At 39.5% G+C, this 13,128-nt stretch overlaps 1 protein-coding gene across 1 annotated transcript; it reads left to right on the top strand.

The window, feature by feature from the left end:
• Positions 1 to 1,215: 1,215 nt before the first annotated feature.
• aqp8a.1 (aquaporin 8a, tandem duplicate 1) lies at positions 1,216 to 5,159 on the top strand. Its single transcript, XM_084134738.1, has 5 exons — positions 1,216 to 1,645; positions 1,964 to 2,090; positions 2,220 to 2,434; positions 4,514 to 4,648; positions 4,878 to 5,159. The coding sequence occupies exons 1-5, from the start codon at positions 1,386 to 1,388 to the stop codon at positions 4,918 to 4,920; spliced, it is 780 nt and encodes a 259-aa protein (XP_083990864.1). The 5' UTR covers positions 1,216 to 1,385; the 3' UTR covers positions 4,921 to 5,159.
• The last annotated feature ends 7,969 nt before the right edge of the window (positions 5,160 to 13,128 follow it).

Raw genomic sequence — 13,128 nt, 5'->3', positions numbered from 1 at the left:
TTGTGTAAACTACTGGATCAAAAAAAATCGTGAAATGACTTTTACATAGAGAACACAAATGAAAAATAATATATTTAAATATATTATGAAACTATGTTTGCTTGTTATATTTAAAAAACAGAATAGCAACTATTTAAATTACTTTTCAATGAGTAATGTAACCAGAAATGTCATTATAAATAAATTATATTTTACATTATGCATGCATTAAGTATCTGAATACCATGCAAAATAATATATCTATTATTTTAAAAATAACATTTAATACAATATTTTTATTTTTCATTTAAAATGTTGCTTATTTTTATTTATCTATTTGATTAAAATGTAGTTATAAAGTTGACTGGTATTATGGGTATAGGAAGAATATTAAAAAATAAGCACATTTCTTTTCTCTGAAAGCTCATAAGTTGTACATTTTGACATGCCATGGATTTTATTCAGACTTTACACTACTAAAAGTTTGGGGTCAGTAAAATTTCTCTTTAAAAAAATAAAAATAAATGAATGAATACTTTTATTCAGCAAGGATGCATTCAATTGATAAAAAATGAAAAAAATTCTTGAACACCAAATCATATTTATTAAAATCATATATATTAAAATAGATAAGTTATTTTATATGGTAATAATACTTCACAACTATTTGTACTGTATCTTTGATTAAATAAATGCAAGCCTTAGTGAGCATAGAGACTTCTTTGAAAAGCATAAAAAAATCAAACAGACCCCAAACTTTCGAATGGTTGTGAATGTTTTTCAAACGTCACAAATAATCACCAGGAAGTAGTTTTAGAAAACAAAAGGCGATTAAAAGACACAAAAAAAGGAAATGTTTCCTCTTTAGCCGTCAACGCCAGGCATCCTGCAGTCTTTCTCTGTATTCGTTTTTGTCAGTGAGTCCCTCAAGAGAAACATTAACCCAGAGCGACCTTGTGCTGTTATTTACTGCCACAGGAACGTTGATTTGATGCATGAGAGCAGATTTAAAAAAACAAATGCTGCAGGCCATGCTGAAATGCACAGCAATCTATAATATGCCATTAGATTTACAAAGTTTGGGAAACTGCATTAACTCTAATCAATTGTGTTGCATAAGACAGTCGAGAAGACCTTGAGTGACATGAGAGTTCGTGGTCTTTTTATTGTCCTCAGTTGTGTAATAGCATGGTGGATGATAAGCTATATCCTGAACCCGTCACTCCCCCAAACAATGCTCTCCACTGCTGTAACTATAAAGTGTTTTTCCCAAGCCACCAAGACTGATGACAAAGGAGACTGTTGGCCCGCCTTACCGCCACTCCACCCCATCCTCTGTCCACCTTTATCAGTAGAAAGCTGCAGTGTCCGTGTGCACAGAACACCTGAAGCTCCGGACAGACAAAATGACCTCAGTGGAGTCCAAAGCAGATCTCTTTACAGTAGCCACAGGCGATGGAGGGGACAACCATCAGAACACGCAGAAGAAGTCCTTCTTTGAGCACTACATTCAGCCGTGCCTGGCAGAGATCCTCGGCTCCACTCTCTTCATGTTCGTGGGCTGCGTGTCGGTCATGGGGAACGTGGGCATCAGCGGGAGCATCCAGCCCGCACTGGCACATGGACTAGCACTGGCCATAGCAATTGCCATTTTTGGAGAAATCAGGTAACAGCCTTATGTGTTCTTGAGTTAGGAAATGGCTAGACTTTTAAACAGAGAAAACAAAATAATATATTATAAAACTATGTTGATAATCTTTATATGATATGCTTGTTTTATTTACAAAAAGAAAATAGAATATCAACTATTTAAATTAGATTTCAGTGAGTAAAGAAAAAAAATATATATTTTACATTATGCATGCATTATCATGATTACTATGCAAGTGTATGACTAAAGGATCATTTAATATTTTCATTTTTCATTTACATATATATATTTTTTTCATGCTTGATTTTATGATGTCACCATCTTGTTTTCCAGCGGTGGTCACTTCAATCCGGCCGTGTCTGTGTGTGTTTACCTCATCGGAGGAATGGAGCTGATGCTCCTGGTGCCATACGTGCTCTCTCAGATGTTAGGTGGAGTGATTGCTGCCGGTCTTGCCAAAGTATGTGTGCAAGCTTCTCTATCGATATTTGTATCTGTGTTTATGACTTATTGCTCAAACTGCTGGAAGCATACAATCTTTTACACTTTTGACAATGCAATATAAACATTCTCTTTTCTTTTTCTTTAGGCTGTCACTTCGGATGAGGCATTTGCAAATGCAACTGGAGCAGCGTTTGATGCCGTTCAGTCCTCTCATGGCGTTGGCTCTGCGACAATGGCAGAGATGATGATGACGCTTTTTTTGACTATAGTTGTCAGCATGGGTGCTGTAAACGGAAGGACCCGAAGTCATCTCGCTCCCTTCTGCATTGGACTCACCGTGACTGCAAATATTTTGGCTGGGTAGGAAACTAACATTTCACACAAAGGCACAAACAAATTATATAGCCTACAGAATACTATGCCACACTAAATTTTAAAATCTAGTCTAGTTTTTTGAGGCCATAAAGAGCATTTGAGTTAAATATTTATTTACAATTGTTTAAACATCTATATCTGCATCTATACCTTGAGTCTCTTTCATATAATATTCCTATATATATCTGATACAAATGAAAGTAGTTTAGAATTCTACTTACACTTGAACTATGCAGATTACAGTTTTTTTATTCGCTTTGGTACTATTTTCACAAGTAAGGCGTACATTTTCAAAACTCTTATTGCAAAACTCCAAACTGATCACACTTGTATCACAGTTAGTCATTCTTTCAAAACCTGATCTCATGCTTTCATTCTACTTAATCACTGTTTCAAAACACAAGATCATTGTGATGTGTAATGAGAATGGTTGGTTTAATCACTGAAACACATGATCTTCTTTCAATTTAGTACTTTTAACAATCAGTTCGTTCAATAGCAAACAATGCAAGATACATGTTTCAAATCACCCTTGTTGCTAAAATAATTACAGTAATACAGGCTATGCCACATTAGAAAATACACTTATATTACCTAACTTATGTAATTGAATACATAATGTTTGTAATAGTATCTATCAAGTGTGTTATCAAAATGTGTGATGAGTTATGACATGGCCATATATTAAATGTTCTCACTTTGCTATATGATTGAATCTATACTATGAGTTACAGTAATGTGGCAGTCTCTACCATGGTAATCTGTTACAGTATCACATGGCATACTATCATGTGAAATGTTGTATTTGATGCCATCTGTCTCCCTTCTACTGATGCATTTCTGATCATTTATATAGATGAAACACTTATTTTGTGTAGTGAAATACTTTGTAATTGAATTGAAAGTATGATGAAATGTTTAAAAACTGTTGCACTTTTGATGATCTGTTGTGATATTAGTACTAAGAGTTTTGAAAATCTACTAATTACTTGAGAAAATTGCACCAAAGCAATAAAAAAAAAAAACTGTAGTGTTAAAGTACAGCGAGTCCAAAGAGTGTTACTGTAACACAACTGTTATACAATTATACAGACTTTTAGATGTTGTACATTGTAATTCAAAATGCTGATTTAATAATAAAAAACACAAACAGGAAACATATTAATTCAAATCAGCAAATAAAATGGAAAAATAGAGAACAAATACAGTCTAACAACTCTAAACATGTTTTGTTTATGTTTATAATGTTTACATGTTATATAGGCTATGTTTTTAGACTATGTTATTGTATAGTATAATTCTAATATTATATTTTTTTATATTATATTTTAAAGTTAATTACATTATAATTATCTATGTAATATAATTATATTACATTATTATATTATAAAACTTGACTTGGTGGATCCTTATTGCTGAAACTTGCTATAATTTGCTTTAAAAATATATAAATATAGAAATATTATGGCTAAGCAGACAGGGAGGATATACTTCTATATTCTGCCAAAAAATTAACTATAGAAATATAATAATTATATAATACTATTACTACTGATAACAATTAATACTATTTCTAACCATTAATATTATTAAAAAAAATTAAAATCTAATTATTAACTAGATTTTACTTTATTTATTTATTTTTTGTACTGCTGTCCCCTGACTCCCCTCAGGGTGGTGTTAATGTATGATAGTGATTTTAACCCTCCGACCCCAGTTGCTCATCTCTAATCAGTGAAATGTTGAAATATTTTATCTTATTCCGTTACTCCCTGATCTCCCCTTACTGTCATCATATGTTTCATGCGCTTTCATAAGCAGATGTTATCTCACACAAGTCGCTACACTTGTTTCAAAGTGGAAAATGAAGTGCCTTTGAGGAACATGGCAACCAAACAAACAGGATATTTTACAGGAAACAAAGACACCAGGAGCCTTAGAATAATAATGGCAAAAGGAAATATTAATTCCTAACACTAAAATGTGCTGATATGCTATATTTGGGGTCATTTTTCAGTTTTGAGAAACTCTGATTTAACTGATTTTGTCTTGCATGTCAAACAGGGGTGGAATATCAGGAGCATGTATGAATCCAGCACGGGCCTTTGGGCCAGCAATAGTGTCTGGTTACTGGACGTACCACTGGATATACTGGGTGGGACCTTTGACTGGTGCTTTGGTCACTGTCAGCCTTGTGAGGTATCCTTGCAACTCACTTTTTCCTTACACAATGGATGATTTTCTTCATTTAGGAGTATTTATGTCATTAAGTTTTTCAGCTTAAACAATATATGATGACACAATATGAAGCCATTCATATTGAAACAAGAGTTAATATTTGATATGCTTTTTATGTGTTTATAGCATAAAACTTTTCATCTTAATATGTGAGTATGAGTATTCTAATCAATTGCTTGATTCATTCTAGGTTGATAATGGGAGACAAGAAGATTCGTGTTATTTTCAAATGATGGAGATGAAGGACCTCTGAGGATCCTGCAATGTTGCAAGCTTTTTTAATTCAAGATTATTTGTAAAACATTGTATGATATTGTCAGACATTTATATTATTGCAGTTTTCTAAACTTTTCTGTATTCTGATGCTTCATTATGCTGTCTTTTTGACAAATGTATTTGTTGTTTTAGTTTTATAGCCTGCCATTATGTATTCTGATGTTTTATGTTAATAAGCATAAAGTCTTTTCTTATATATTGCCTGAATGTATTTCTTCACTTTGCAAAATGTAAATATGTAGCACCTCTATATACACACACACACACACACACACACACACACACACACACACACACACACACACTGACACAAACACTCTTGGGCAAAAAAAAAATAAAATAAAAATGGGCCTAGTCAAAAAAGGCAAAATATTTAATGGTCTTTTTATGGTCTTAACCATTTTAATCACAAGTCACTGGTCAGGAAATTGCACAAATTCTGTAGATACAGAGAACTTAGCACAGAATATTCTTCCCCAGCTTGCAGATGGCTTTTTACAAGAAGGAGAGTCACTGTTGTCCCACTCACTGTAATGGCTTCAAACTGTTCATGAGTAGTTGAAAAATGTCTCCTTGTTCATTTGAGTTTAATGTGTGACCAAATATTCACTATTCAAATCTGGACTCTGACCAGGCCAAAACATGAGCCTGATGGACTTGCTCTCAAGTCGCTTCTTGGTTGTCTCTTCTTCCTCCATGCTCCACTGTGGTTGTCACAGAGCCAACAACATCGACAGCACCAGACCTCTACACTCCACCCTCTCGTTCCCAGTCACCAGAGTACTAATCACCGTCACCTGTCACCAATCTTCACTGATCATCACCAAGCACTATATAACTCTTCCCACTGCAGTTCACCATTGTCTGGTCTCGTCGTTCCCTCGACTCCTTACCTGACTCCTTACCTGACTCCTTACCTGACTCCTTACCTGACTCCTTACCTGACTCCTTACCTGACTCCTTACCTGACTCCTTACCTGACTCCTTACCTGACTCCTTACCTGACTCCTTACCTGACTCCTTACCTGACTCCTTACCTGACTCCTTACCTGACTCCTTACCTGACTCCTTACCTGACTCCTTACCTGACTCCTTACCTGACTCCTTACCTGACTCCTTACCTGACTCCTTACCTGACTCCTTACCTGACTCCTTACCTGACTCCTTACCTGACTCCTTACCTGACTCCTTACCTGACTCCTTACCTGACTCCTTACCTGACTCCTTACCTGACTCCTTACCTGACTCCTTACCTGACTCCTTACCTGACTCCTTACCTGACTCCTTACCTGACTCCTTACCTGACTCCTTACCTGACTCCTTACCTGACTCCTTACCTGACTCCTTACCTGACTCCTTACCTGACTCCTTACCTGACTCCTTACCTACCAGAATGATTTGTCTTCAGTCATCTGCTTCCTTCATCCGTCTTCAGTCATCTGTCTCAATCTCCATTTCCGAACCTGCAACAGATAAGACCATTACTCATCCAGATATCCATCCTGAACACTATTCATCAGTTACTCACCTGCTTCCATCATTGCGATCACATACTTCTGCAGATAAACCTGTTGATTACTTTACATGTGTGAATCCTTCTGTTTCATGACAGAAGACCATACCAACATGCAAAGTACTACCGATCCCAGCGATGCAAGCACTCCTCCACCAGATCCCTTTTCCGATCTCGTTCAAGCCCTTTGACATGCCCTTCAGTCACCAGTCATCAGTCCTTCACCATCTGCCTCTGTCAGTCCCATGGCCGGACCAGCGACATACTCAGGTGAGGTGGAGGAATGCAGCGGGTTCATGTTACAATGCTCTCTCTTCTTTGAAATGCAGCCGCAGCAGTTTGCCAATGATTGTGCGAAGATCACCTACATTTCATTGCTGACAGGACACGCACTTCATTCACTTGCTGGCGGCATTCCCCATGCATTTTAAAGAGGTATTTGGCCAGTGTCCTGTCCTGACTAGTCTTCAGTGAATGAATATGCTCTTCAATTCCGCACTCTGGCTGCCGTCAGCGGGTGGAATGAGACCACGTTGATCACGGCATTTCACCAGGGACTCAACATTAACATCTGTCAACAGATGGCTATGTATGATGACGTCAGGGGTCTAGAGAACTTCATTCAACATGCCATCAGGGTATCCCAACGGCTCACTGTCTGTGACTTGGATCAACCCGTGCTGCATCCTCCGCCCACTTCAACATCTGCCGCCCCTCCAGCACCAGAGGCCATGCAACTTGACTCCAAATATTTATATAATTTTCAGAATTTTAACCCCTTAAATACCATTTGTTTACATGATGCCACTGTTTTTATCGTTGGAGAAAACATAAAAAAATTAAACAATTGTGTACTACATGCTAGGTGGATTTCTTGGGAGGGAATTATCACAGCCTGGTATATGTCCATGATTAGCAGCAACATTGATTTTTATGCATTTTTATTTTTTGTGTTATGTCAGATTTAAAAAAAAAAAATCACACTTAGCTCGTTAAGGACCAAAAATGGTCACATATTAAACACTACCTAAAATATTATATATTATTATTATTTTCCACTTTTACTAAGTTAAATCTTTTAACCAGCATCAGTCCTCATCATATCTACCAAATATTTATTTAATTTCAGGATTTTAACTCTTTAAATTCCAGTTTTGGTAACGATACCATCAATTTGTTTAAGAGGAAAAAACACAAAAATGTAATCGTTTTCCATACACTAAATGCAAAGAGAAAACTTTAGCTTTGGATTATCACAGTCTTGAATATGTCAAAGATTAGCGGCAACATTATTTCTGGAGCATTTAAAGATGTTTTGTTATGTCAGATTTAAAAAAAAAAAAATCACACTTAGCTCGTTAAGGACCAAAAATGGTCACATATTAAACACTGCCTAAAATATTACATATTATTATTATTTTCCACTTTTAATGAGTTAAATCTTTTAACCAGCATCAGTCCTCATCATATCTACCAAATATTTATTTAATTTCAGGATTTTAACTCTTTAAATTCCAGTTTTGGTGATGATACCATCAATTTGTATAAGAGGAAAAAACACAAAAATGTAATTGTTTTCCATACACTAAATGCAAAGAGAAAACTTTAGCTTTGGATTATCACAGTCTTGAATATGTCAAAGATTAGCGGCAACATTATTTCTGGAGCATTTAAAGATGTTTTGTTATGTCAGATTTAAAAAAAAAAAAAATCACACTTAGCTCGTTAAGGACCAAAAATGGTCACATATTAAACACTGCCTAAAATATTACATATTATTATTATTTTCCACTTTTAATGAGTTAAATCTTTTAACCAGCATCAGTCCTCATCATAACTACCAAATATTTATTTAATTTCAGGTTTTTAACCTTTTAAATTCCAGTTTTGGTGATGATACCATCAATTTGTATAAGAGGAAAAAACACAACAATGTAATTATTTTCCATATACTAAATGCAAAGTGAAAACCTTGGCTTTGGATTATCACAGTCTTGAATATGTCAAAGATTAGCAGCAACATTATTTTTGGTGCATTTTTATTTTTTGTGCTATGTCAGATTTTTTTTAAAAAATCACACATAGCGCGTTAAGAACAAATTTGATCCTATTTAAACCCATTAAAATATCCATTTTTGAACCCACTGTCATAATATCATAAAATCATTATTTCTATTCAAATACAGTCATTACCAAGCCTTGGGGTAAAATATTTACTTTTTACTGTTTTCCACCAGTTGGTACCATTTTTCATATAATTGACATACTGCAAACATCTGCAGTATTGCAAACATTTTCCTGATTTCTACTAGGTGACTATAACCTGTGCCTGTCTCCCTACACATCAAAAGTTGCTATAAAAAGAAAGCAAAACTACAAGATCACCATGAACATGAATTTTTATTTTTCTAAATTCTATAAACATATTAAACATATCAAAAACTTCAAAACAAAATGGGGTCATTGTTCAGCGGACCAGCAGGATGGTTGCAATGCGGCAGCAGGGAGCCTGGACAAAATGGGAGCATGCAGTGGACCACAGAGTCTCATGGGCAGAGCTGTGGAAAGCAGACCCTCATCGAATACGGTTCCTGATCCAGGCTGTCTACGATGTACTACCGAGCCCATCCAACCTGTTCAGCTGGGGATTGGTGGAGTCACCAGCCTGCAACCTCTGCCTGAAGAGGGGGACCCTGGAGCACATCCTCAGCTGCTGTTCGAAGGCCCTGGGCAAGGGCCGCTACCGGTGGCACCATGACCAAGTCCTGAAGGCCATAGCAAATACCATCAGCTGTGGAATTGTCCACTGCAAGCGCCTTCGCCCAGTGAAGAACACCATTGCTTTTGTCCGGGCTGGGGAGAAGCCACCACTAGCTGCCAGGGCCGCCTCATCTGGCCTGCTAGCAACAGCACGAGACTGGGAGTTGAAAGTTGACCTGGGGAAGCAACTGAAATTCCCAGAAATTGTCGCCACCACAACACTGCGGCCTGAAATGTTAATTATCTCAGAGACCTCCAAGCAGATCATTCTCCTAGAACTCACCATAACCTGAGAGGACCGTATTGAGGAGGCCAATGAGAGGAAGAGGGCAAAATACGCTGAGCTAGTGGAGGAGTGTCGGAACAATGGGTGGCGAGCGCGGTGTGAGCCCATTGAGGTGGGATGCAGAGGGTTTGCTGGCCAGTCTCTCTGCAGGGCCTATAACATCCTGGGCATCATAGGGGCCAGTAAGCGAAGGGCCATCAAGGAGGTCACAGAGTCAGCAGAAGTTGCCTCAAGGTGGCTGTGGATAAGGAGAGGAGAACCATGGGTGTACACAAGCTGGGGCCTGATCAACCCCGGCTGAGTCGCCTGGGTAAGAGTGTATGATGCTCGAAAGACCCGAAAACACTCCGTGACCCCAGGTAACATCACTGATGATGTGTCCAGGTTGCATCAAGTCGATGTATGTTATAAGTATAAACATATCAAACATATCATAAACTTCAAAACAAAATGGGGTCATTGTTCAGCCAAATCAAACCGAAAGAAAACAATGCAGTGTGAAGCGCTTTCTCTTGCTAAATGCACACCGACACACACACTTTTGTCAACGGAGACACACATTGCTCTCAGACACACACATCATTGAGCCATTAAAATGCTTCATAACACAGTCAATAGTGCCCCTAGTGGAAACCAGGAAAATAACGTGCATTTCCCCCCATAGGGAATACCTATGTAGTGACGTCATCTGGTGGAATACACTATATAATGCAAATATAATGCTTTTGCTTCAAAATGAAAGGATGTTTCAACATAAGTCATGATTCATGTATTAATGACGGCCCCGGCTTTAAACAACGTTTTAATGGGTTTCAATGGGCCATTTTTGGTCATTATGGTGCTATATGTTCATATTTGATCTACATAGTTATGTTATACATATTATGCAACATGGGATCAAAATTTAAAAATTTATCCAAAGTCACAATTTTGCCAAATTACATACCATTTGCATTAAAACAGCCAAAATGGTCAAAGACATTAAACTGAAAATGACCAAAAATGTCCTAATGCAACATGAAGGTTAAGAAAGCCTTCAGTACAGCTCCTACCCTCATTCATCCCAATCCGAATCTCCCCTTCGTCGTTGAAGTGGACATCTCCACCAATGGGGTAGAAGCTGTGCTGTCTCAGTGGCAGGGTGAACCTCCCAAACTCCATCCATGCGCCTTTTATTCTAAAAACTGTCCCTGGCGGAGCAAAACTATTATATTGGTAACCGGGAGCTACTGGTGATCAAACTGGCTTTTGAAGAGTGGCGACATTGCCTGGAGGGAGCTCAACACCCCTTTAAAGTCATCACTGACCACTGCAATCTTGAATACCTTTGCGACACTAAAAGATTAAACACCCGCTAGGCACGCTGGTCCTTCTTCTTCACCAGATTTAACTTCACCGTAATGTTCCGACCTGGTAACAAGAACCAAAAAGTGGAATTCATCACCGCATCTCCTGAACCCATTCTCCCTCCAGTCATCATCATTAGTCCAATACAGTGGTCCCTCGACGACCAAATCGCCGAAGCCACACAGTCAGAGCCTGCTCCACTGGGAGTTCCTGAGGGACGGACCTATGTGTCCTCTCATCTCCGTCTGTCCCTCATGGACTCCACACATCACCGGGCTCTGGACACCCAGGCAGCCAGCAAAGCCTCTCGCTCATCAGCAATCATTGTTGGCCCAATGTGACCCAGGAAGTCTCCCAATATGTTCAAGGATGCTCAATCTGTGCCATATCCAATGGGGTAGAAGCTGTGCTGTCTCAGCGGCAGGGTGAACCTCCCAAACTCCATCCATGCGCCTTTTATTCTAAAAAACTGTCCCTGGCGGAGCAAAAGTATTATATTGCCTTCCGGAAGCAGTCCCTCTCCCCATTCCTAACCGACCCTGGTCGCATATTAGAGTGGACTTCATCACCGACCTCCCATCTTCTAATTCTCACACCTGCATCCTCGTCATAGTGGATCACTTCTCCAAAGCCTGTAAATTAATCCCGCTGCAGGGACTACCCACTGCCTTCATGACGGCCGAAACCCTCTTCCAGCAACTCTATCGTCACTTTGGAATTCCCGAAGACATCGTCTCAGACTGTGGCCCTCAGTTTATCTGTCGAGTATGGCGAGCCTTCTTCAACCTACTCGGAGTCACAGTCAGTCTCACATCTGGATATCATCCGCAGTCCAACGGACAGACTGAGCGGAAGATACAAGAGATTGGGAGGTACCTGCGGTCATATTGTCATGACCATCAGGACAGCTGGAGCCGGTTTCTTCCCTGGGCCGAGTATGCTGATAACTCCCTGTGACAAGCCACCACAGGACTTACCCCCTTCCAGTGCATACTCGGCTACCAACTGCCCCTGTTTCCCTGGTCAGGAGAACCTTCGGACGTTCCAGCTGTCCACCACTGGTTCCAAGCGAGCGAGAGGGTCTGGGACTCAGCATACATTCATCTACAGCAGGCAGTTCGGAGACACAAGAGCCAGGCCGACACAAGGAGATCAGCGACACCCTGATACCACCCAGTGCAAAAGGTCTGACTCTCAACAAGGGATATCCATCTTCGACTTCCCTGCCGTAAGCTGAGTCCCCGCTATATCGATCCCTTCGCAATACAGAGGCAGATCAATGATGTCACAATGTTGTCACAATGATGTCATTGACCGGTTAACCCTTCCTTCTCACTAAAAAATGTCTCCTTCATTTCAGGTCTCCATACTCAAACCATTCACTAATCTTCTGGTTCTTTCTTTCCCAGGGTCTGGTGCTGAGGACGTACCTCCTCCTCCTGTGGACCTGTCAGAGGAGAACATCTATTGAGTCAACATTGAGTCCCGGCGACGGGGCGGCCTATTGGAATGCCTTGTCGACTGGGAGGGATTTGGCCCAGAGGAGAGGTCATGGGTTGCTCGTGATGACATTCTGGACCCTTCACTGCTGCACGACTTCCATAATGCTCATCCCAACCGTCCAGCCCCGAGAGGCAGAGGCCATCCCCTTCGCCTTCCACTTCGGCCATCAGGGCCTGTCACAGAGTCAACAACATCGACAGCACCAGACCTCTACACTACACCCACTCATTCCCAGTCACCAGAGTACTAATCACCGTCACCTGTCACCATTCTTCACTGATCATCACCCAGCACTATATAACTCTTCCCACTGCAGTTCACCATTGTCTGGTCTCGTCATTCCCTCGAACACTTACCTGACTCCTTACCTGACTCCTTACCTGCACAATACCTACCAGAATGATTTGTCTTCAGTCATTTGCTTCCTTCATCCGTCTTCAGTCATCTGCCTCGATCTCCATTTCCGAACCTGCAACAGATAAGACCATTACTCATCCAGATATCCATCCTGAACACTATATTCATCAGTTACTCACCTGCTTCCATCATTGCGATCACAAACTTCTGCAAATAAACCTGTTGAATAGTGGTAGAGATGCATTTATTATTATTTCTCAGCAGATTTTCGAAGACACTGATCTAGATCATCCCCATGCAACTCGTGTTTCATTGTGATTGATCACTCCACACAACTATATTCTGCCAAAAACTTAATTCTGTCTTCGATGTTTTTCTGAGACAGCAATGGCTTTGTAA

The sequence above is a fragment of the Abramis brama genome (genome assembly GCF_963993115.1).
Source record: "Abramis brama genome assembly, chromosome: 14".
In the NCBI taxonomy this organism is placed as follows: Eukaryota; Metazoa; Chordata; class Actinopteri; order Cypriniformes; family Leuciscidae; genus Abramis; species Abramis brama.
Note: the sequence above shows the minus strand (reverse complement) of the source record. Positions and strands in the feature narration are given on the sequence as shown.